This window comes from Cherax quadricarinatus, chromosome 4 (assembly GCF_038502225.1).
Source record: "Cherax quadricarinatus isolate ZL_2023a chromosome 4, ASM3850222v1, whole genome shotgun sequence".
NCBI lineage: Eukaryota > Metazoa > Arthropoda > Malacostraca > Decapoda > Parastacidae > Cherax > Cherax quadricarinatus.
The window spans coordinates 38,668,565-38,694,944 of NC_091295.1; the positions used below are offsets into that span (position 1 = coordinate 38,668,565).

A 26,380-nucleotide genomic window follows, 5' to 3' on the forward strand; every position below is an offset into this window, starting at 1 on the left:
GGATTATATTTTCCTCTATAAAATTCCCTAAGATGTTCACTAAGGAGGGTGTGACTAGTTGGTGAGAGTCACCATTGAGGTGCTACCATCACCAGCTTGACATACTCTGCAGGGAGCACTGTGCCAATGAGTGTTGTGAAGAAAGTATTTTTGTGGAAATGCTGCTTTGACATACTGTACCTCAAAAATTGACTGTTGAGACATAATAATGCATTAAGTATAAGCAATGTTCAGTCACTATCTCCATGTGTTTACAGCAAAATCTACTATAATGTCTATGCATTTCTGGAAAAATAGCTAGGGAATGAGTATTTGTAAATGCATTGCACTATAATTAGCTAATTACCTATTTGTAATTAATTTGTATGAGTTTTTGGAGGCAAAGGGAGCTGGTATAGTTTTTAGTAAAGTACTCTGTATTAACTTGTTCTAAAGAGTGTAGTTGCAGAGCAGATATTTTTACTTTCAGGTGCAGCTCGTCGTGAAATCTATTTTATGGCACTCATTGATGTCCTAACACATTATGGTGTCAAAAAGCAGGCAGCCAAGGCTGCAAAGACTGTGAAATATGGATCAAATGCAGATGGCATATCTACAGTGGAACCTGATCAGTATGGCCGGCGGTTTTTGGACTTCATGAACCAGGCCATTGTGTAGGTGTATACAGTTGTAAAGTTGGTGGGTGTGAAGAGACCCTTGTATCCTCAGCTGTGTAGATTTTCTTTGCCCAAACTTGTGTATGCTCCAGATTTTAACCCATCAAATACAGACTTTACTAGATTTGTTTTGCATTAAATTGTTATTAAGGTTGCTTTTTTTCGTTGTATTTTTATTTGCATTAATAATGCATTCAAATTAAATTAATTCTGGATGCATGGGCATTAATCACTATTATTTCATTACAAATCAGTTTTATTGGAAAAAATGGTTATGATGATCAGGATGATATGGATAGAGTAATGTATTTATATAATTGATTATGTATTATGTGGAAACATACACGCATATTAACTATGATTACTTCAGGAATTTTCCAACATTTTCCTCACATAATGGCTGTATTGAAACATAGCTATTAATCACTGGATCAAATCTGGAAACCCAAGCATTTACTCAATATACTTAGCCAGTTCTTTCAACTTTCTGAATCCATTCAACCAGTCATACTTTTGAGATTTCAGGCCCATCATTTAAACCTCAAGAGTATGTTTGGCTAGTCATATCAGTCTTTGAGAAGGTTTCAGTGGTCATGGTAACTATTGAACTGCTTGATCACTCACACCAGAGTAAGTGATGTCCAGGCTACCAATAGTTGAGTGTTTATTTACATTTTTTTTTTCTCTATTACTTTTTTTTTCTAAGCAGAATGGAGTTTACTGATTTACAAAAGGACTGACTCATAGTGATTTTAAATAATACTCATGTTATGTTTTTGTCTTATTCTCGGTAAATAGTAAGGAAATAATTGCAGTTTTGTATCCTCAAGACATGTAGGTATAGATACAATATTCATTTTCTTCACATTGATTGTGCCTATCTGCTCAGTATTTCCCATTTTATGGCCCAAATCTCTTAATGATTGGGATAATGTTGATCATAAAAGGGATATATAAACTTTACATGAATCAGCCTTCAGAGCTCAAAGGATAAATGTCTTAGAGGAATAAAGCAAGAAAAGAATCTGAAAATGTAGTTTTAGAAATTTGTATGTTATTTTTAGAACTAAAAGGCAGACTATCTATCTATCAGATGTAGGTGGATAACAAAAAGGCTTGCCAATACAGTCTGTGGAATTGCCATACTAGTCCATTAACAATATTGTAGTGATGCATTGCCCTTTTAAGAGCTTTAAAAAAAATAGTAGACTTGTCAATTTGGTGCACCTGCCCTCCTTGAAATGAAAATTCTTCTTCTCTCTAGAGTATAACAATCACAGGCAAGTGAAGCATATGTAATCAATAAGCTTATTTTGATTAAAAGCATGCATTAATTTTAAGACAATGAAGTTTTTCAAACACTCATACTGCCTTGTCATGGGCTGTACAAGACTAGGAGAGGGACATGACTCTAAGGGAAGAGGAACCTCTACATGGAGGATTGAAATACAACTATTTAGGTTTTACATGTGAAAATCTGTGACTTTACTAGAAGTGATAATGATTACTGAATGATGTTGAGTAATGTGTGTGTTTGTATGTGATTGATGGTTGAAAAAATGTTTTGTATGTTAGTAGACTGAAAAATAATGCATGAAATCTAATTTTGGGTATTGTGTACTCCATAAAATGTGCACTATGAACAAAATCTGTTGCTACTGAGAAAAACCATTCATGTTATTTGATTGTATGTGAACAGAGAATATACGAACACCAGCTTTTGGAAGGAGTTTCTACACAGTCACCCAAAGGTAGACAAATGCCTGAAAAATAGAAGAATGCTCAGCAAACTTTTAGTTATTCAGGTGAGGATTGATTTCATATTAAATATGATAATAATTTCTTTATATAATAGGAGAAAAGGGGTATATTATTGTTTAAAACTGCCTTGTTTCTATAAAAGAATATTTATTTGATTTAAAAATATTTATGAAATTTTTAATTTCTTTTAATACATTTGTTTAGCTTGTGATATATTTATTACAGTATACATATATCTTATAAACTTCAGGAATTTGTTTACTTTGAAAGGGGTAATAGACCATCATTTAAAAATTATTTAAAGAAATTAGTATAATCTACCAGTATGTCAGAATTTAATAGCAGCTTCAAGCATTTTGCTGCATATTTCAAGACACATACAATTAAGCCTGACCCTTGTAGGTTTAGTGCTTCTTTTTGATTATAATAATAAAATACATTTAAGCCAAAGACTGTACAGGCTTTTTCATTAAATTATTTCAATTTAATTAAATTCAGGTTTTGCTCCTGTTCCCTGAGTTTCCTTTATAATTCAGAACAAAATTTTCATTTAGAAATGCAGATTGCCTCACTAGTTCGTATCTGAGCTGTATACATACCCAGTAGTATTCCTAAAGCTAATCAAGTGTACTTAAGAAATAACTGTAAATTAGACTGAATATTTCTTGCCTTTAAAGGATAAGATGCATTTCAAGCAGTGCTGCCATAAATGACTAGCTTCTTCAATGAATAGGCTATTGTTGGATATCTGGACATGAATCTCATGGATACAAGTCAAATGCAGTAGAGACTGGGAGGAAAAATAGGTAAATAGTTATTGAGAGAAGGCCATTTATGAGACTTAATTCCAGGCTTGGTCTCCCTGTGGCTGTGTTGAATTTGATTATAATGGTGTGTGTGAGGCTGTCAATTTCATCACCTCCATAATTAAAGTAAAAGGACACAAGTGCAACTAATGTGACATTTATTGTGGCAACGTTTTGCTCTCCAGGAGCTTTATCAAGCTTGATAAAGCTCCTGGAGAGCGAAACGTTGCCACAATAAATGTCACGTAAGTTGCACTTGTGTCCTTTTACTTTACATATTGTCGGTAATTCTACCAACTTTATTACACCTCCATAATTACCTGTATATAAGGCATCTTAATTTTTTTTTATCGTTCATTAAGACTCAGTTGTTTATTCATGCATTAAGACACTATATTGTTTAAATATTGTGCAATAGATGCATAAGTGGCTTACTTATTTTGTAATAGATCATAGGTATTTACATTAAATAGAATTGATCAGGTCATGATTGATGTTAATAAGTATGTTAAGATCATGATTGAAGTTACTTGGTAAGTCTTAGTAAATTTGGCATTTTTCCTGAAAATGCTAAAATGTGTGGTAGAAGTGTATAACTCTCCCCCCCCCCCCCACAAAAAAAACCTGAATATGTATAATTAAGCTATGCACAATATTTAGATATATTCAAAGATTAATTTAATTAAGTCATCCATGCAAGTACTAAGATTTTTTTATATAAACAAAAATGTGATATTTAGTATCACACACAATAAATAGTAAATGGATTCTCGGATATTTGAAAATACGATTTCTGAGCTACTTAACAGTACAGTTATGTTATCAAAGTATCATCTCGGAAGTGTATAATATTGAGATAAAGTTTATATTTCATCCAGAATAAAAAAGTTGAAGACAGTGGATCTTTATTTATAAAAGTGGATTTTTTCTTTGCCATTACATTGCTTGTTGAGAAATGAATGTGCTTATACAATTTTTCAATGTGTTTTATTTGAAGAAATATGTTTAAAAGAAAATTTCACTAGTAGATCATAATGGTCTGTGTCATTCAATCTGTACTTCCCTTAAAAATAAGATGCAAAAGTAGATAATATGATCCTGAGAAGTACGTACTTGTATCAAGGAGTTTGTGGTGCTGTGTAGTATTAGAAATAGAAATGTCTGCTAGGGCCTCTAGGGGTAATAAATACAATCAGTTGCAGTATAATGTTTGTTTATGATGTTCTTGGGGTTGAACAAACAAATGATTATTTTGACCAACATCACTGACTTGTACATGATTACTTCCCATTACCACTTTTAAGAAGTTTCTAATCCTGAAACATTGTTCCATCCTTATCCGATCGCTGTGATGCCCATTGCTTTCGCTACTATGTACACTCTCATGATCACCGCAATCCTTCCATTTATAGAATGGTCACCGATATTAGTAGACATTCTTTATTTGTTCGCCGCCCCTGTTTGCTTCGTCCCTTCTCCCTTCGCCTACATTCGCTCTTGTCTTCTCTTCAATTACCACCTCTCTATGTTCATGTAGCATCTCACTTTTCCCTACATCCCTGTGAAGTTCCAGCTGTTCGAGTCTGTTCTTTCTCACTCCCTTGCTCGAAAGCCCAACTGTCTACGGTAGCTTCCCGCTCTCTTTTTCTTGACCACTTCCACTCTCATTCTCATGCCATTGCAGTGTACACAGATGGCTCTAAGTCTTCTGATGGCGTAGGATTCGCAGCAGTGTTTCTGGACAGCGTCGTACGAGGGCATTTACTATCTTCGGCTAGTATCTATACTGCTGAATTGTATGCCATTCTTGCAGCACTTATCTGTATTGCGTCTATGCCTATGTCAAAAATTTGTGGTTGTCTCAGACTCCCTTAGTGCTTTACAGGCTATACAGAAATTTGATACACCTCACCCCTTAGTCCTCTGTATCCAACTTTGGTTACGTCGCGTCTCTTCCAAGCATAAAGATATTGTTTTTGTTGGGTCCCTGGTCATGTTGACGTACAGGGCAATGAACAGGCAGACACTACTGCGCGGTCAGCAGTACATGACCTACCAGTTTCGTATGGAGGTGTTCCATTTACGGACTATTTTGCTGCAATAGCTACCCACCTTCACACCCGTTGGCAACAGCGTTGGTCTACTCTGCTCGGTAACAAACTTCAATCTATTAAACCGAATATAGGTTACTGGCCGTCTTTTTGTCACCAGTGTCGAGGTTGGGAGACTACTCTCTCCCGTCTTCGCATTGGCCATATTCGTCTTACTCGTGGTTATCTCATGGAGAGGCGCCCTGTTCCTCTCTGTGAGAATTGTCGGGTTCCATTATCGGTTAGCCACATTCTATTAGACTGCCCACTTTATCAACGAGCACGCAGAATATACCTCCAACGTCGTCTTTGCTCCGCTGCTCTCTCTTTACCTTCCCTTCTCGCTGATGGACCTACCTTTCATCCGGACTCTCTCATTGACTTTTTGACAACAACTGACTTACTTCACAAACTCTGATGATACCTTCAGCCCTTTTTACCTCAATCTCTTGCTGCCCTCTACCCCCACACTATCCCCTGCCCCGCTGTTTTCTGTAACCTACTGATCATCCCTCCCCCTTTCTACAGCCCAATACCCTCACTTCCTTCCCTACCCTGCAGCGCTGTATAGCCCTTGTGGCTTAGCGCTTCTTTTTGATTATAATAATAATCCTGAAACAGATGCTTATTTAATAAAGTACTTTCATTTCTTGTGAAAAATAGGATTTGATTTCTGGAATAAATGTATCCAAAGAAATTTTGTAGTGATAGGATTATGTGTACTCTATATTAACTGTGTATTTGAACAGTTACATTGATTTATGAGTTAAAGTTTTTAAGATTTCAGTTTTATGTCAGACAAACATGTTTGGTTTGCTTCAGTTTAACCATCATTCCTACTTAATATACCTTGTGTCTTTGATGAATTAAAGCTTGATCAAATATAGGGAGGCTTCATCATGCTGGTTGAGAGCTACAACCAGTTTGCACTTGTTGTTAATGACACTTGTGCTAGAGCATTTTATTCTGAAGCACACGAGGTATTCCCCAGTGTTCCCTTTGATCAAAAATTTAAACCAAGCATGGGATGCCAAGTGGCTGCAACTTCTTTATCCGACAGCTCTTGGTATCGTGCATACATTTATAAAATAGAGGGTCATAATTTACATCGACTTGGGTAACATGAAGACACTTGAAATGGTTAAACCACTTCCCATTGGACCATTCTCTGAGTTGCTGGGCTTTACCATATTAGCTAAGATTCACTCTGCAGTAGAACCAGAAGTTAAGATGCAATTGCAGAAAATGAGCATACTAGAAGAGAAAATTGTCTTCAAGGTTATAAGCAAGAAGTCCAAGCCTTTAAAAGCTTCTCTGTTAAGTAGTGATTCAATTAGTGTGATGGCTGACTATATCCTAAGACCATGGTACAACTCTCTACCTTTGTTACATGATGTTGAGGGTACACCATCGTGTCCAACTTTGGGCCATCTTTCAAGCCTTGGCTGAAAGCTTGGTCCCACAGAATCTCTCCTCTCACAAGATAAGAGCATACTTATGTTGATTCGTGTAAGAGGAACTTTGAGCAGAAACCTAAAGATTTTTCTCATGGAGAAAAAGTCTCGCGTTATCAGTGCACTATTGAAGCTACCAAATCCAGGAAAGTAGATATACCTACAAGTTCCCACAGGTACTCTGAAGTTACAAGAGCACCCTTGGCTTCATCGTTATTGAGTATGGGTGATGTTGACACTAGAGAAAGGTTCTGGGCTGTAGACCTCAGAGAGACTGTGGTGAAAAATATGAAAGAGTATACTGTGCTGCCTGTGTGGGTTGATGAGCACAACAAACTGTGTGTTCGACTAGTATCTGAGAAGTCTACTCATGAGTATCAGAAGTTGAAGCAAAATCTAGTGCAACATTGTGCAAGAGGATGTAGAGTGTGTGATGTTCAAGTTGGGGAGATGGTGTGTGGCTTTGTAGTGAGTGACAGAGTGTGGTATCATGCCCAGGTCGAGAAGGTTGATGCCAATTGTGTCCACTTATACATGGTTGATTTTAGCAACTGAAATTGTCCCTAAAACCAATATTTATGAATTTGCTGCCTACCTAATGCAGCTGCTATGTTTTTACATCAAGGAATATGAGAAGATGATGTAATGTCAAGAAGTAAGATGTTGTCCCTAGTTCACTCATCAGTGCCACTGTTAATGCATTCTCTTGGAGCTGACAGTTCAGAGTTTGAACTTTATGACCCCAGGAAACATATATTGTTGTTGAATGATCAACTGTCATCAAGTAAGACAATGGTGGATCGTAAGGAGGACCATCAGCAGAAACTTCTTTTCTCTTCAATACGTTAACAGAAGAAGATCACAGCAACCCTTCAGACAAATCTATATCATTTTTATCAAGGAAAAATCCTGCAGGAATTGAAGAGTTTCCCAGAGTATCAGAGTCATTCACTCGGTTAGAAATTACACCCATTCCTTCTCTCTTGCAAATTCCAGCAAATTGTAAAACTGTTGGAGAGTACCCTGCCAACACACAGCTTCCACCTGCGGAAACACACACAGGCCACACTATGAGAAACTCAAGTATATACAGTATATGCAACACCTCCAGTGTTGCCTGTGATAAGTGTGACATCAACCCTACTGTCCAATGAAGGAGTAAATACAGATAGGACTTATGATGAAGCATGGTTGTTGCAAGTAAGGTGCCAATGTATGCTACATGCAAGAGTACACAGCTTCCTATAGCCAAAGTTGTGTCAGTTATTGTGTTTGAAACATGCAACCCTCACAGTATATTTGTGGTTCCAAAAGATTCTCTACATCTCATTGAAAAGCTGGAGGAGATGATGGATCACATGTACAAGTGCTGTGAGAGTCTCCCTGGGTGCTTCTACAGACCCATACTTGGGTAGCTATGCCTGGCCATGTTCAGTGAAGATCACAGGTAGTGCAGAGCATCATGCATCAGGCCAGAGCTGGAGTCAGCACTGGTTTTCTTCATCGATTATGGAATCTTGTAGGAAATGTCTTATAGCAGTATACGCCAGGTACCGCAGTCATTCCTAGAGCTGCCTTGTCTAACTCTCCACTGCATTCTTCATGGCATATCTGAGCATGGGGTACAAAAGCCAGCAGCAGCAAGAATTGGCCAGCTTCTTCCCAAGTACTCAGAAGTCATTGTGGATGCGCTGGAACACCACAGCGATGGTACCTATACTATTGCAGTGCCCGAAGTAACTCAGGCTCTCATTACTGAAGGTCTTGTAGCGCCCAGTGTGTGATTCCATCACCCAGGATATTACTGAAGGTCTTGTAGTGTCCAATGTGTGACTCCATTGCCTGGGATGTCATCAGTGAATTTTGATGAGTGATCATTGTACAAATGGATGTTGATGTTTAATTTACATTTATTGCTACTGTTAATGTATTCACTGACATTACATATTACAGTTCATATACAGCTAGGTCTTGATTAATGTGAATAATGAATCTTGTGAAGTGGTCGCACTGTTCAAATTCGCACTATTCGAAGTTATATGTAAAATATAGTAATTGGTTTGAGCTCATTGAAAATATGCAGTAAAAATTTTAAACAAGTTTTCTTTATCTAAGATAATATAAAAACAAAGGAAAAGAAAGATGTATTTCTGATTCAAGTTTATTACAAATAGTTATACAAAGAAAAATTTAAAAAATAAAAAATTATTGAATAGTATAACAGTATAACAGAAGCATCAATATTGTCATTTAAAATATTTTAGTAGTGTAGGCTGAATAGTCTTCTCTTTCTTTAAATCTTCATTCCCAGACCATACATTCGTGGCCCCAGACTATTCAACATCTTGCCAGAAGATATCAGAAACATGGCTGGAACAAGTGTAGAAGTCTTCAAGAGGAAACTGGACAAGTATCTTCACCAGGTGCCAGATCAACCAGGCTGTGATGGATATGTGGGTCAGTGGGCCTCCAGCAGCAACAGCCTGGTTGACCAGGCAAGCACCGGATGAGCCTGGCCCATGGCCGGGCTCCAAGAATAGTGAGACTCTCGAAACTCATCAATGGTAAAGGTATAAGGTATGCAAAGCATGCACTTTTCCTTTATATTGAGGAACTGTATAGAGGAGATAGTTCCTGCACTAATATGTGAAACTTGCCCCTACCCAAGCATAAAGGAAGCAAGATTTACCACAAGACTAGTACAGGTCAGCCATTACTGATCTGGCATCATTGGGACTTGTAGTGTGCCGGATTAGTGATGGCCAACCTGTAATGAGAAGTAATTGCCTTAAGGAATTACTTTATTGACTTAAACTCATGACTCTGGAGGAATGCAGCACTAGAGATACTGTTACATAATAAAATATGCTGTGGGGCATAGACTAGGTAGACAAGGATAGGGTATTTAATGAGGGAGATTAGGAAAGAAATGGAACAAGCCTGGAAATAATTCCATATCGTTAATTATTGGCCATAAAATGAGGTTATTTCTTGAGTAACCTCAGAGTAATATACTTGTTATGAATGCAAACTACCAAAAAATATGAAAAAATTATCAGAATAATGATAATAAAGTACTCAAGTTATCGTCATCACCATGTTATTGTTGGATTACAGGGCTGTGATGGCCCAAAGTGACTCTGCTGTGCAAATTGGCTACCAATATGCTTTTCTAAATATAAAATTGTTAAATGCATATTTTTTATATAAAAAATTATAATGAAATTTTATTTTCTTCATTTTCAACAATGATAGTAATAAAGAAAGGGATGGTGGGAGGTACCCATATATAAACATTGCTAATAGTGGCAGACATACAGTATGAGTCTAACAACTGAACTAATGTACACTGCATATAAGTAGGTACTGTACTGATGTTATGGTCATTTTCCTCTCATTTTAACTTTCATCATGAAAATAGAGGAAAGCAGAGGATAAAGCATATAAACACAGCTAGCTTTACTACTCAGGCAAGATTTAGCTGATTTACTCTCCACTGACTTTGTACCTTCAAAACTTGCAGTTCTAACTATTCAAGAGTTATTGCTGATTACATATCTGAGTACATGAATGGCACTGCAGTGTTAATTATAATTCGAGGGTTGCTTTACTGATGCGAATTTAAAATTTAAATTACAAGCCTGGAAATACGACTATTGTCATTGGTGGGGTAACTCTTACATAGATGCAGCTATACCCTGTGACTGAGATAAAAAAAAAAATTGTACATATGTAAGCATTATCTTCAGCATCTTCTCATTTTAATTGTGCTATGCAGGAAATGGGCTAATTTAGTCCCATCTGTTTAGGCCTGCATCTCACATGGTGATGGCTTATATACTGTATAAACATTACCATCAGCATCATAATGATGCATACATTGACTGCTGATGCTGGAGAGAACTTATTAGCTCACGTTTGTGAGGAATGAAAATATATTTGTCTTAAACCTAATAAAATTGTAACTCCCTTTCCCTTCCATCTTGTGGCTCAGGTCAGTTTACGTTTGGTAATATATGGTACAAGTCCACAACCCTTTATCCGAAATTCTGATATTGGAAAAATTCCAAAAACTGAAGATTTTTCATGGAGTGTGGAGTGTTAGTCATCTCAGTGCTGGGTCACACCATCACATGGCGGTGTTGAGAATCATTCTGAACTTCGAAAAATTCTGAAATTCGAAGCAATACTGGCTCCAAGGGTTTTGGATAAAGCGATGTGGACCTGTAGTCTGATTCCAGGTACAGAATCAGAATTACAAAACAGTTTAGTCATGTTAGCAAATCGAAAATTAAGCGATGGGTTCTTTGGCTGAAGATAAATTCATGTAGACTTTACTATGTAACAAGCAGATCAATTTATAATAAGTATTGGGGATACTATTCTGTAATTATTTTTATAACAGTTTTTGTATGATTTTTCTCACTGTAGCATGTGAAACTTTTTTTGCATATTATCTCTGGTTTCTAATTTGAAAAGTCAAATTTTTGGTAATTTTATTATTTACATGAGAAAATAATGAATGTTTGGAAACAGCAGTAAGGCTTATTGTTTATGAAGGCCACTACTGTATACAGTTGCAAAAATCTGTGCTTCACATTCCACCTAAAAGAATAAGAGGCCATTGCTTTAGAAACAATTACCAGTATAGTGTTACCATAAAGAAATGTGCATGACTAATGAAGTAAAAAAAAAGGAAATCCTAATTCTCAGATTTTCTTGTGGAGGCTTATACATAATACTTAAACTGCAAAATGAATTTAATTATAGAGATAAACAGAAAAAAAAGCTATCAAGAAAATAGGTTCTTGGCTAAGCAAAAACAGTGAAAGATAGTAAAGTTGTGAAAGATTAATACCAGGCAATGGAACACAAAACACATAACTGTTATGGAAACTAACTTATTACATCTCACAATACCATTGCCACTAATATACCCCCTACAAGGGGGTGCTTGATTCTGCTGTAGATTTCTTGATCCAAAGAATTGAAGCTGCTCTCATTCTTGGATTAAATCTGTTATCTCCCATTCCCTAGGCGCCTTATTACCCTCACGGGCTTAGCGCTTCCTTGTGAATACAATACTATGTATATAATGCACAATAACATGTCTTGTCTTCTGTACACCTGATAGTGGAAAATACTCTCCAGGCCTGGTGCCTGAACTGCACACTAAAATGAACCTTAGGTGCCATAAGCCCTGCTGGAAAATAGTGTCAGCATCTGTGGCCCATGACTTTTGAACCTTCCAGCACATATAAGAAATATTGATGGAGTGAAGAAAGTTGTTATAGATACACTTGTCTAAGTTCCTCCTGAGGTGTCTGATCAACTATGTTGTGATGGCTGTGAGTGGCAAAACTTTTGACACTGGTTACAGTTAAATAGTCACATTAAGCTATTTCATAAAATATTGCAGCATGACCATATGTTTTGCTCTCTAGTTTTGGTATTAATGTCATTTGGCTACTAGTTCATATGTAAGATTTGGTTTATAAAAGCTGGTCATATTTTAAATTCATGAGAAAAATTTCTACTTAAAAGTTTTTGGATGTTTGTGATTTAAAACATTGTATTTTAAAAGATAAGAGTAGCTTGCTAGTTCTTAATTAAAATGTATTTGGCAGGTATGAAGAGATAATTATGTTGTACACAATCTACAGTGATTTACGATTTTCCTGGCCTTGTTCAGACTTTGTGTTTTTCGGTTAGTTCTGATTTTTTTTTCTTTTTAAGATGTAACAATTATCAAGCATAGGGAAGTCTTGTTCAATGCTGACTGCTTTAACCCTTAAACTGTCCAAACATAGATCTACGTTAACATGCGTAGTGCTCCAAAAGTAGATCTACTTTTTATACATATTTTCAAAAATAACAAAAATGTAGATCAAAGTTTTTTTTTACACGCTTTCAAATGTAAAAAAAAAAAAAAAAAAAAAATTTACACTTTCAAATGCTGAAAAAACGTAGATCTATGTTTGGACAGTTTAAGGGTTAATGGTGCCTTAATCAGCTTGGGACAATGTACAGTATTGTTCAAAGCCTCTTACAACTGGCCCAATCCTCAGTATATGTCTCAGTAACCCAGGACAGCTTATTGCATGTCAACTATTAGTATTGTTTTAGAGGTAGCATCAGCAATAGTTGTGTCTTCTCATGCCAATCATTTATTGACCATTTATTTACGAAGCAGATTAGTGCAACATCACATTTTACTGGAAATAATGAGAATGTAATGTGGAACAATGTGGATAAAGCTGCTTTTTTAGATGTTGTAAGAGAAAAATACTTTCTGTGAGAAAAATGGACACAATTGCAACTAATGTGACATTTTATTGTGGCAATGTTTTGCTCTCCATGAACTTTATCAAGCCATAATTCTACTATTACTACCTGTGAGGAGGAAAGATGGAGCCAACTGATTGCTAGGATGGTGGTTACCACCACTTGAATATTTTTACGCCAACAAAATTAATATTGCACTGCCTAGTCATGTATGCCATAAATTCGACCAGGCTGTTGCACCTTAATCAAGAGGGAGCTGCACTGCTAAATATGGAAGGTGCTGAAATTATGCCAGCCCCTTGTAAATACAGTCTGCAGAGATTGTAGAAGGGTATTGAGCTTATAGTCAACCTTAACACACTACAAAACTGATCCTAACCAAGCACACAACACTGGGGTCATTGAGGCATCTCAGCATTTGCTTCAATGCTACAGGAATCTGTACAGAGAAAAATAATGAAACTTACAAATGTGCACAGCCAGGCATTTCTCACTAAACCCTTCTGCAAGTAACACCACTTAAATGAGTTCTATTCTAGCTGCTTCATCAGAATGAGATGGTGATTCCTCCCATCTCCTGCCCACCAACATAGTAACATAAAAAGTAAAACGTTTAGTGCCAAAACATGACATACAGGATCCTGGCACATATACAGTGAGTTAAAAGTAATTTTATGTACTTTTGACTAAATATAGGGTAAAATAGTATATCTTGTCTGGAACCAACTTTATTTATGCTGTTTGTATTGAGGTACAATGAGAAAATAAACCTCATTCAATGCTGCCTTCCCTAAATGGGTCAATTTCTGGAATCCATTCCATCAGTGAGTGAGGCTTCCCTGTATATTTCATGACAGTGCTGTATGACCCTTTTGGGTTAAGTACTTAATTTGATTGTTATTATTACTGTGAGGAAAGTTATGAGACATTGTATATCTGCATCACCATCTTACATGTCTTTGTTTCATTTTAGTTAGTGACCACTGAAGGAGGAGGCTGCTGCTAATGCTGCCAGTGAAAGATTTATGTATTTTTGTAGCCTAATGCTACTGCTTGCAGCAGTACAGTGCTAATTATAAACTTGCAGGTGTCCACAAAAGTCAGTTTTCAATGTTTGGGTCCTCTCTACAACTTTATTTTTGATAAGTACATGGTAGGGAGTAATGACGCAGCAAGGACTTGTAGGGGTTTTGTCAAGACCGAACATATTCAGACCACATACTGAGATCAAGACTGAGATCAAACATACCGAGATAAAATACAAGACCAAAACTTAATGAACTGAGACAAAGACTGAGACCACATTATTATTGTTGTGACCAGCCTTATAAGCTAGAACAACAACAACAACAATAAGGGTAATAGCTAATTCTTGAAAGTTATTTTTGTTGTGATAAAGAAAATAAATCAAAAAAAGAAATTAGTTACAATGAATCCACTTTGGAATATGTACACATCCTGTTTATTATTATAATCAGAGTGCTGTATAGCCCTTGTGGTTTAGCGCTTCTTTTTGATTATAATAATAATTATAATCAGAACTAAGTGCTAAACCACCAGGGTCATACAGTAATGCTTATACACATCCTGAATAGGTGTATAAGAACACTTTGCATGCATGAAGTATTTGCGTATGAACAGAAACATCCTAAAATAATTTTTTAACAAAGCTTGAATGATTTAATTATTCAGAATATGCAATTACTGTACTTCCTTTTATTTTCTAATTTGAAAATTTTCATTCAGTCAACCTTACTCATTGTGACCCTTCCACTGACTCAGTAGAGATGAAATATTCTGAAGATACTGCCTGTCACATGTTTGTGAAGAAAAATCTTCAACGGGAGGCGAACAGCAATGGGGCTAAGCCCCGTCTCTATGTTCCCACTAGCACGGTGCAGCTGTGGACCAAGGGTGTTATGACTCCTCTATCTTTCCATTATTGAGTACAAGTATTGTATAGGTTAATTAGAACTGCTATAATTGGAGTATACTATATTCTGAATGTGGCTATGCTTTGTAAAAGTGTGTATGAATTATGACGGGTAAAAAGGGATATAGTACAGTATACATGTATAATCAAGGAAAAATAATTTTAAGACTTCTCATGAACAAAAGATCTGCTTGCTGACTGTTATCAAGACCAAGACCTGAGATGCTACATCTGAATTCAAGACAGACCAGACTGTCCTAGATTAAGACACAGACCAAGATGTTAAAATAAGGCCTCAAGGCTGGTTTTGAAACTAAGATAGGGTCTTGAAACTCCACCTCTGATAACATTTGGCAGTGTCTGAATGGTGTAATATTTTTGCATGCTCACTCTTTTTCCTCACCTCTCCTGCCATTTCCTATCCCAAGAAGTGGCATTCTCATAATTGGATCATTGGTTTCTTCATTCACTCTGTTTTGTCACTTACTAGTTACCAGCATGAAGAATAGGTGTGGAATTGCAATCCTCATGCAGCATCTAGGAGTAAAAATTTGGATTTCTGTATAACAGCTGGAAAATTTGCTTATTAGCTCCTTGAAGAATTTGTATATGAAGTTGCTTGGGTTAGTGGGGGTTAACTGGTAAATCACTGATATTTCCCAGGCTGCAGAAACACTAGTATTATTGCCCATTATCTACCTCACCACCTTACTTAAGTTTTTTCCTTTCTTTTCACAAAACTGGACATTTTCATTAGTATGGAAAGTGTTAAACCACTGTATTTTGTTTTAATGTGCTGTTAAGTGCATAAAAAAACTCGCTGAGTTAGTATGTTCATGTAATGTTATGAATACTGTTGTCTATCAGACTGGTTTTTATAGTACTGTCAAGAAAATTTAAGACACTTTATTTTAATGTCTTACTGGTGAAGCATTTTTTTTTTTTTTTTTTTTTAGGAGATAGAAACTGTACTGTTAAGTATAAATATCTGTCCACAGCTTCAATGCTTAGTTCTGTTTGGAAACCCCTTATCTTCAGAAGGGATGGTGGCCTTAAATTAATGTACCCTCAATAAAACTTACTCTAGTTGAAAATTAGCTGAAAAAAATAGGAACTGTTAAGGGAAATACAATAGACTTGAAAAATGAGCCTCAGTAAAAGATTTTATCTTACTGTTTACACTATACTCATGTTAAATATCACTTTATGTGCTTGTGTGGGGTACTTACTGAGTACAGCAACACAGAATACAAAGCCTCCCATCTGGAAGGTACTACTACTGCTCACTTTATGCATTTCTTTTATGGTTCATTTTCTGTCATCTTTTAAACCTTTGTAATACTGTGCTTTGTTGTATATAGCACAGCTAGTGTCACTCTCTCTTCTGTCTGAAATACTAATATACAGTAACACTAATGTTCTCTTGCAACAAAACATCCTCACACCATGTAACTAGACATCCTCCTTTGTGGGGCACCAAGACGTACATTTTTTTTTTTACCGGATATAAATTTGCAGTGTAAAGCCGAAAATATTTACTTGTTATAAATTACTACTGTAATCCGCTATTACTCCTGCTTACATATAGTATACTGTATGTTGCACCCAGTTTTCTATGTGATTATGTAAGTGTGTTTCACTGACTAGTGACTTTTAACTGCAAATGTTCATCAAATGTTAGCTAACCCCAGGATAACAGCATGCATTACACTAACCACACAGTAATGACTGATCAGAGGCAGTGTTCTGCACGTCTTCCGTGTGCTCATGATTGTGATAAAATAGCAACAGCAGAAGTGTATTGGGCACCAGCAGGGGTTGGAAATTTTTTATATTATAGTTTAAATGTGCAGAAATAATGTTAAGAGAGATAATTAAGGCCTGGAAATGGCAGGGCTCTGCAACACTACCATAATGACAGCCATTATGAGTGTTAATTTAGTTTTCTGAAACACCCTTGGATATCTGAAATTCTACTGTATTTTAAAGGAGGAATTTATATTTTTAGTAATCTCTAAAATGCTTCTCGATATCTTTGATATAGGATGCATTGGGTAAATCTGATAACTCTATTGAGTTTTTTTTTTTTAACTGTTATATTGTATATGATGATAAATTCATACTGTACCAAAGAACTGCACTGAAGAGTGCACTTTTTTTTCAAATGTTTTAGTTTGTTGAGTTCTTAGTTTACTTTATTTCAGGAAAATAGATAATGTTTATTAACTGTTTATTCATAAGGTATAAATTAATTCATCTTTAATACTGAAAGAAAAATTTGTGCAGAGTAAAAATTCTGTGTCCACAATTAAACTACTGTATTTCAATTATGGATACATTGTAAGACTGGCAGCTTTAATTCTACAACTATATGCCAGAAGCTGCTCTCTCATAACAAAAAAAAAAAAGGCTCTAGACAGATAAGTTTTCTATGAGGGAGAATAATCACCCACAGAATAAGTGATATTGAATAAATGGCTTAGCAATATATATAGAGTATGACAACAAAGACACATGTACCAGAACAAGCCTTAAATAAAACATTTCACAATGTTATTTCAATAAAGGCTTGTTTTGCCTGTGTGTCTGTCACCCACATATAGAGTAGTCAAACAGTTCCACCATTCAAGAGTCACTTGCCTGAAAACTGCATTAAGAACTTGATAGCAAAATTATCCAGGACATCCAGACCCTAATTAAGATATTGTATAGATTGCAAATCAAATATTTATGAATACTTTTATTTGATGGTAAATAAAGTGTAAATATATCACAGTCTCTTAAAAACTGTCATCCTGGATGATGTAGAGTACAGGTACACCGGTTTTATGAAAATATTAGTAGTTTGCCCTGTATAGTTCAGATGCACACATTAGAAGTATATCATCTAGTAACTCAGAGGAAACTTGCAAAATGGAAAACATTATTCACTAAACCAGAACTTGCTAGTTGTAGTTTGCTGGTTCATCATGTCTAACTTTCTTCTAGTTTCATGGCCTTCTGAAAGCATTACAGCATTAACTTAAATTTAGGTTCAGGAATACATGGTTGATGTAATACTCATACTTAGTTGAGCTGCACATTACTGCACGTTAATATTATTTTAAAAGGAGTTTAAATATGCCATTTGGCACGTTAAATAAGCCCAGGTATTGCATCAGTGCCTCACATTATTATTTTTATACTTTAATTTCATAGGAGCACAACATCTTTTGCCCAGTCTGTGTGTAGTCTTGGTTTACATAAGTTAGGAGCTAAGATGTTTCAAGTCACATGTCACCAGGTCTTGCATGGCCTTTCAAGAACTAAAAAGAGGCATTCATGTTTATTGCTCTGTGTCAGAATTTCCAAGTGGCTTTGTGTATAACCTTATTCACTATTTAATACTCTAATGGAATGAATAGCATTATTTGAAATACATTATATAGTTTGCCACTGTATAATAACATTTCATCAGTGGAGTCCAGTTGATCACAAAATGGGAGAATTTTATTACTGTACTACTATTTTAATTATTAAATTTATATTCATTGCTTATGATTATTGTTAGTTAATAATAATTAGGCATATAAAACACTAGATAATGGCTAATTAAAAATATAATATTTAGTGAAGTATCCCTAGAAAATGTAAATGAATATTTTGTGCATTGTAGATTATTAATTTTTTTGTGGAACTCTTATTTAACATGGCAGAAATTAAGTTCAACCCACATGGTGTTAAAACAAGGTCTGTTATTACAATAAAGTATTTTTTTTTTTTTTTTGTTAATGGTGTCTGTATTTTGAATTATTTCTTTTTATTTTAATGCAAGATGCTTAAGAATAAAACTGCCTTGCTCATGATATATATGAGAGTAGTAGATGTATATTATTCTTGTCATAGGAAGCAATGCCAAACTCCACAGTAAATATTGTCTATATAATTCTGTTTCTTATTCAATATTCGTATAGTCCCTTCTCATTTTGTATTATCTGGCTGTATTTTGGATGTTCATAGATAAGGTTACTCTTAAATAGCAAGAGAACACACAAATAATTGCCACCCAGGTATATTTGGATGGTTATAAGTGGGATTTTGTTTAAACATGGATCTTAAGATGTCAGAATGTTATATAGTTTATATTCCCATAATTGTTAGTTGATTTTTATGCTTCTCAGCTAAATTAATGTCTTGCTCAAGCATGAAAAAAATGTACATAATTTTTTTCATCTTAAATTTTTTTTTTTTTGCCAGACTGAAATGGTAAAAAAAAAAAAAAATTGTGGTTAGTGTATGACTTTTGCCATCAATTGGCATGTATTACTGTTTGTTATCCCTTCTAATGAAATGCAAATTCTTAAAGAAACACAAACAAATAATGTCATGTGTAAGCAATGCTTAAACTAATTCAATATAAATTATAAATGAGAACTTTAAAGTTTAATCATTGGAATTTAATCATGATGTGCAGTAAACACATAATATAGTTTACTGTTAATTTGACAGGGAAGATCTGGTGTAAACATTTACCATTAGCCCATCTCAAACATATGCCTGGTAGCCCAGTCAGAAGCATAAGTTGTCTACCTAAGTGTCCTGAATCCACAATCCCACTAACCCCATTTACCAGCCCTGCTTAGCAAGTGTGCTCGCCCCTGCCCTCCTCCCATTTTGTAATTTTATATTCTCATCTCGAATGACGAAGACAACTGCATCTGACTGGTTTCTTTGTTACTGTAGTCATTATACATTTGCCTCCATCCTTAGCTCTTCAAGTAGATATCCATGGATAATGAATATGTAGCTGTGTAGGCAATTCATATTTCACTTACTGATGCTCGTGTGTGTGTGTATATACGTAGTAACCACTCTCTTAAGTAGTGAAGTCAGCTTGCATTGATTTTGTTCATATTAATTTTATAGCTCTGCCCTATGAATGTCACCACTTTCCCCTACACATGATTTTCCTAGGCAATGACAAAAATAGTAATAGGAGGTAGGCTGGTTGTTTTCAGACTTTTCATACAAAAGGTCAAGCTCAAGACCCCTTTTTTTCATAGCTCATTAATTATAAGAATTCTACTTTTATATTTATTAATAATTATTCTGGCTATATGAAAGACTTGCAGACATCAATAACTATTTCATAATCTTATTTTGTGCAAAAGTTAGTGATTTGGATAAACAACATTAGAGCTTTTACAAAATTATATTTCTTTCCCAAAGAAATTCCAAGCAAATAGTACTGTGAAAGTTATTATTTTCTGACCATTTAATTAACTAGTGGTTGGTAAACAGGAAGTATTCAGTATGTATACATTTATACATAAATTCTTGATCATAATCTTGGTTATCAGACTGTAACATTAATGGCTGTAGTACTTGATTGGGACAGGTGAATCTTAGTGATGGGCCTGTTTCAAATATGCCAAAGCATCTAGTTATTCTCATTAGATAAAACAGGTGTAAAATTTCTTTGACATTGTGATGGTATTGCTGTAGTGAGAAAATATTAGCTTACCTCAAGTTTATATACCAGTATGTTCTATTCTGACATAATTTTGAATCAGGTTAAAGTGGTTCACCTGGATTTTGAATCAGGTTAATGTGGTTCACCTGGATTTTTGTATTTATGCATTAAAGCCTGTGTGTACTTGTACCATAACTCATTATTAACCCTTTCGGGGTTTTGGCCGTACTAGTACGGCTTACGCGCAGGGGGTTTTGACGTGCTAACATGCATAAATTCTTGCACCGTCAAATCTAGTGAGAGAAAGCTGGTAGGCCTACATATGAAAGAATGGGTCTATGTGGTCAGTGTGCGCAGTATAAAAAAAATCCTGCAGCACACAGTGCGTAATGAGAAAAAAAAAACTTTGACCGTGTTTTTGGATTAAAACAGCGACTCTGCACTGTATTTTCGTATGGTATTTATTGTTGTATTTTAGTTTTCCTGGTCTCATTTTATAGAAATTGAGATAATTTTGACTGATTTTACAATGAAAAGTACCTTGAAAGTGAGCTCAAAGTAGCAAAAATGTTCGATTTTTACCAAAGATCAAAAGTAAACAAATCATGCCAAGCGTCTAATACACGTCAACTGGTGAGTCTAATATTCTTTCACAAGTGCGCTGATATTATTTATACCATTTCTACACTAATGCAGTAGTCTGCATAACAGTAAATCTTCTATTTTTTTGTGAGAATGAAAATTCAAAGTGGAAAGCAAAAGAATGTAAGAGGGGTTTGGGAACGTGGCTGATGAACAGAGGAAATGTTATTTTAGTGCCAGGAATGTCTCTTGTCTATTCTAGACTCTATTCGGAAATTAGCATCTTTTGAAATTTGTGTGAAATTGGCAAAATTGCTAAATTCTGACCACTGTATTGGATAGTTGAAATCGGTAAATGGGTGGTTTCTTGTACTCATTCAATAGAAAAAATGGAGTTCTAGCGAAATAGTTATGATTTTTGTCGACTAGTACATTGGAATTGGTTGAAAATAGGGCTCAAAGTGGGCAAAATCGCCGATGCGTAAACATCATCGAGACCGCTAACTTCGTGAGAGCATAATTTCATAAGTTTTCCATAAAATTTCATACTTTTGGTGTCATTATGATCGGGAAAAGATTCTCTATCTTTTCATAAGATTTTTTTTTTTTTTTTTTTTAAATTTGGCCGACCCTGAGAACAAGTCTGAGAGGACCTGCCAACCCCTAAAGGGTTAATTGAACATAAATCTGAAATATAAAAATTCTCCAAACATGGGAAAAAGTTTCACAAAACTTTTTTTTATTGTCAGCCTTGGAATTTTATGTGGAGGGGTTGATTATGGATTTCTTATGCATATACATTTGCATTGGCTGCAGATGTCAAGCCCATGGCTTGGCCAGTGCTTTGATTCCCAAATTTCTTAAAGATTGATGGGTTAAAGGTATAAACTTTTGCCTGGCAGGTAACTTCAATGCCTTTTTGGTCAAGAGACTGTAGATTATTTTGCTGATTTCGAACAATACTTTTCTTGAAGATTATCCTAGAGAATAAATATTGGTAAAATCTTAATTCTTTGTTATAACAAAGAATTAAGTGCATTTTACTGCCCCAAAAATAATTCTTCATCAATAAAATGTTAAGAAAACTTTGCAATTAGCACAGAACATTGAACTGGCATAAAATGTTTCCATAATTAATATAATTAGGTTGTAGATATACGTAGTGGTGTTGCAGTCTTCCCATCATTAAGGTCTTGAGATCTCTCTCCCCACCGTCCAAAGTTTAACCAGTTTACCCTACTCGCAAGTTGCCTTAGAAGACTTGTCAGGCATGTGACTAGCATACATGCAACATGCTTGTCTCTTTTGTACTTGATTCACTTGCAGTACAGAGAATTGCGTTGACATTTAGTCAGCTAATTTTTCTGCTTTCTCTTATGCGATCACAAGAAAATGCATTTTATTATTTGAAGTAGTGTTTTTGCAAGAGTATTGCTGTTCATATTTTTGATGTGAATTATTAAGTTAAAAAATATTATTTAAAGCCTATAGAGCAAAAGTGTTTGTATGGTAGGACCCCCGTATCCGCAGGGGATGTGTTCCAAGGACCTGCCATGGATACCAAAACTGCGGATAGTAAACTCTGTATATAAGTCCTATGCATACCTATTGTTTAATTGATAAATTATGCACAATAAGCAGATAATTTCAACTTTTTCACTGATGGGAAGCATTTCACGGGTTCTCTTAGGCTTTGAAGAACTGCCGGCTTCTCTACTTTTGTGCTTTGGGGCCATTATTATGAAAAATTAAGAGGTATTTTTGGGTCACAGTAAACAGTGCATAATTGAAACCACGGATACCAAATCAGTGGATATGGGGGTTCTACCGTATACAGTATATATTTTATTATGAAGTTCAGTTTAGTAGTACAAGCTATTTCAAACTTTATGATATAAACATGACAATTTTGTTATGATTGGTGAATATTTAACAAGCAAAAATTTTATTCAATTTAGAATTTAGAATTGGTTAAAATTCATTATTCATATTTAGAACTTCTGTACATTCATGTAATGTTGCTTTACAATCTGTTGCAAGTAATTTCATAGTGCTTGCAGATAGGTGCATGAATGCTGCACTGTGTTGGGTGAGCAAATATATTCATCTGGAGGAAAAACTACAGCTTTTTTCAAGAGCCTTCTTGCTTTATGTAGTACTGTGTAAGATATGGAAGATAATTCTGGCACCCACAACATGGGAACATAATTAGCTGAGAAAACACCATAAGATCATTTTCTACATGAATCACTCACATGTTCAGTTCTTCACTTCTTTCTTTCTTTTTTAATGTGGCTAAATGTTAGACTACTTAAGTAATAACTCATGGTGAGTCTAGGTGGTTAACTGAAATGTCTGGAGGTAATCATTACTATTGTGTATTAACTCCTTTTGCTAATTGGTTTCCCATAGTTCAGTAATCTAGTTTCAGAATATTTTGCTTAATAAAATTCTATTTACGGTAGAGCATCAGAAATCCGGCGCTCAGTTGCTTGAAATGATCAGCTCTTTGGAAAAATTGGTGGAAATTAATACATACTACAGTGTTAAAATAAGCAAGAAAATACAGTGTATTGAGTTGTTCGGACTTGTTTTAATGTCCCCAGATGTTACTTATGACACGTCTTCAACCAACTACATCTTCTGTTGAACTTGGAATGTTGTACTTTAATACTGTTATGTTTTTGTTATATGTACCTGTATATAATTTTATGCTTTGTATACTTACAATGTACATAACTGTGATGTTCCTATATATACTCGGAATGGGCAGTAGTCCGGACATAGCTTGACCCTAAGCATTCCGAATTACTGATGCACTACTGTAGCTATAAAAATATCCTGGATGAGACAGGTTTGTAGAATTACAGTATGTATAACTGACATAAACTTCAGTAATTTGTTTTACATAGGTATGAGTCTACAGAATTAATACAAGATAGATGTGTGTGTACCTCCAATGAAAAAACCCAAAACCTCAAGAGTAATGTATCTTACCTATTTTTTCTTGAAATTTGTCCTTGTGCACAACTTTGCGATCACCTTGCTTACAACCAGACGTAGAAATTTAATAAAAAACATAAGTAAAATTCTCTAATTGCATTTATAGTGCTGAAGTTATGACTCTACAGTACTTAACCAAGATTTATAAAGGTTCAGTTTCATTGTGTAAGCATGTACGTACTATCTCATTATGCTTTGTGCAGTTGGCATGTACTTGAATCTCTTAAATTTGACAATGATAAATGTGGGTTAGATAAATTTACTCCTGAGGTATTCCCAGGAAGCTGATAAGTTCAACTCATTATGGCCTGCATAGCAGGTGTGTATATATCTTGACTGTTTTGAATAGTGTAATCCAAAACGTGACTACATATTGCAAGATGATTTCAACACTTTTTGTTAAAATTTAAATTTTTAGTGTACTCAGCTTTTTGAATGTACTTGCAGACTTCACATGTACCTACAGTATTTGGTTGTTTTATGTTCTTTTTGTTATTTCTTTGATGATTTTTTCTGTTTTATAATGAGCTGTGATGTATATGTTTAATTATTTTATGTACATACTCACTTTCCAAGTTCCATCAGTGGCGCTTAAGTACAGGATTGAAAGCTGCATGTTATTTGTTGTTTTATTTGTTAATATCCTTGTCTACACAGAAGAAAATTGATGTGATAAAACATCCAGAAAAGTAAAAAAGTTACAGAAATTACATGATGGATATTATGGTACTGAACTCCCATAAAAAAGGAATTTGGCATTTTTTATAACAATGTATTCCAAACTGAAGAGTCAAGAAATTAAATTTTAATAAGTATCCAAGAGAAAAGCTAGTGTTGATGTGATCTATACTGTTTGTTTAAGCTGGGTGTCCCACACAGAGTGTATAGTCATTACCGTTTGCTTTATTGCAAGAGGAGGATTATAAGACCTTAGTGAAATTTGTAGCATTAGCCAAACTTGCTAAAGGGGTATATCCAGTGAAACTAAGTTTAATTTTTTATTCACTATTCCCTCCTCTCTCTTGCACATTTCTCATTTTGAATTTCTCCCTGCAGTGCTGTATGACCCTGTTGGGTTTAGCACTTAATTATATTCAGATTATTTTTTTTAACACACTGGCCATCTTCCACCGAGGCAGGGTGACCCCAAAAAATGAAAAGCACTTTTACCATCATTCACGCTATCACTGTCTTTGAAGAGACACACAGATACAACAGTTTAAATGTCACTCTAAACAGCAAATATCCCAAACTCCTTTAAAGTGTAGGCATTGTACTTCCCACCTCCAAAACTTGAATCTGGCTAACCAGTTTCCCTGAATCCTTTCGCAGAATACATATTACCCTGCTCCCACTCCAACACCTCGTCAAGTCCCAAAAAACATTCATCTCTACTCACTCCTAACACACTCACACGTCTGCTGTATGTCCAAGCCCCTTGCACACAAAACCTCTTTGAGCACATCCCTCCATCCTTTCCTAGGACAACCCCTACATATAATTCTTTTTTTCACAAACAAAATTAGTACTCTCATGTTTAAATTACATAACACTGTGGGTAGCTACCTTCTTGTATGAAGGGTATTGAAGTCTCTGTAGATTCCATGTGCCACACTGATTGGGGATCCCAGTGCCAGTAGAGCCACAGTTGCAGAAACTAAGAGATGCTCATGTGTGTTTGCCATGCTTGGAGGCCTATCAAAAAGTGAGCTTGTGTTGACCCACCTGCTTACAATAATAATAATAATAATATATAATAATATCTTTGTTTCTACAAGTACAAGGTATACAGGTCTAGCTAACATCAATGACATACTACTATATAGAATGCCCCTTGTTATGCAGAGCATTTCTGGCAAATTAGGTCAGTTTTGTCCCAGGATGTGACCACCAGTTGACTAATCCAGGTATCCATTTTACTGATGGGTGAACAGGGACAATAGGTGTAAGGAAACACTCCCAATGTTTCAACTCTTGCTGGGACTCGAACCGGTTTAGCGCTTCTTTTTGATTATAATAATAATAAAAATGGGACTCAAACCATGGTCCCTCAGTGTGTGAAGTGAGAGTATTGCCTACCAGGCCATGGGCCACCTTAAGCTCTAGAGGAAGTGCATCATTCAGTGCTGTGACTACTAGAAGACTCTTAATACATAGTTCTTTGCATTCATCTCTTCATTATCCCTGGGGTCAAGTTTTCTGTACTGAGCTTGGTGGTGGGCTAAATGAAGAAAATTAAATACGTTTTATGACAGCATGTTTATGCTACACGTGAAACCATACCTATTACCATTAATTTCATCCCTCCCCAAGGGAGGTTCCTTGACGCTGGTGAGGGGCTCTTGAATTAAGCCGGAA

At 35.4% G+C, this 26,380-nt stretch overlaps 1 protein-coding gene across 1 annotated transcript in view; it reads left to right on the plus strand.

Annotated features, from left to right (window-relative positions):
- LOC128684563 (phosphatidylinositol 5-phosphate 4-kinase type-2 alpha) overlaps positions 1–24,642 on the plus strand; it is a gene marked incomplete at its 5' end in the record, with an annotated part of 42,676 nt that extends 18,034 nt beyond the window's left edge. Inside the window, 1 exon segment of the mRNA XM_053770824.2 lies at positions 470–24,642. Coding sequence (XP_053626799.2) covers positions 470–657 — 188 coding nt within the window.
- Between the last annotated feature and the right edge of the window lie 1,738 nt (positions 24,643–26,380).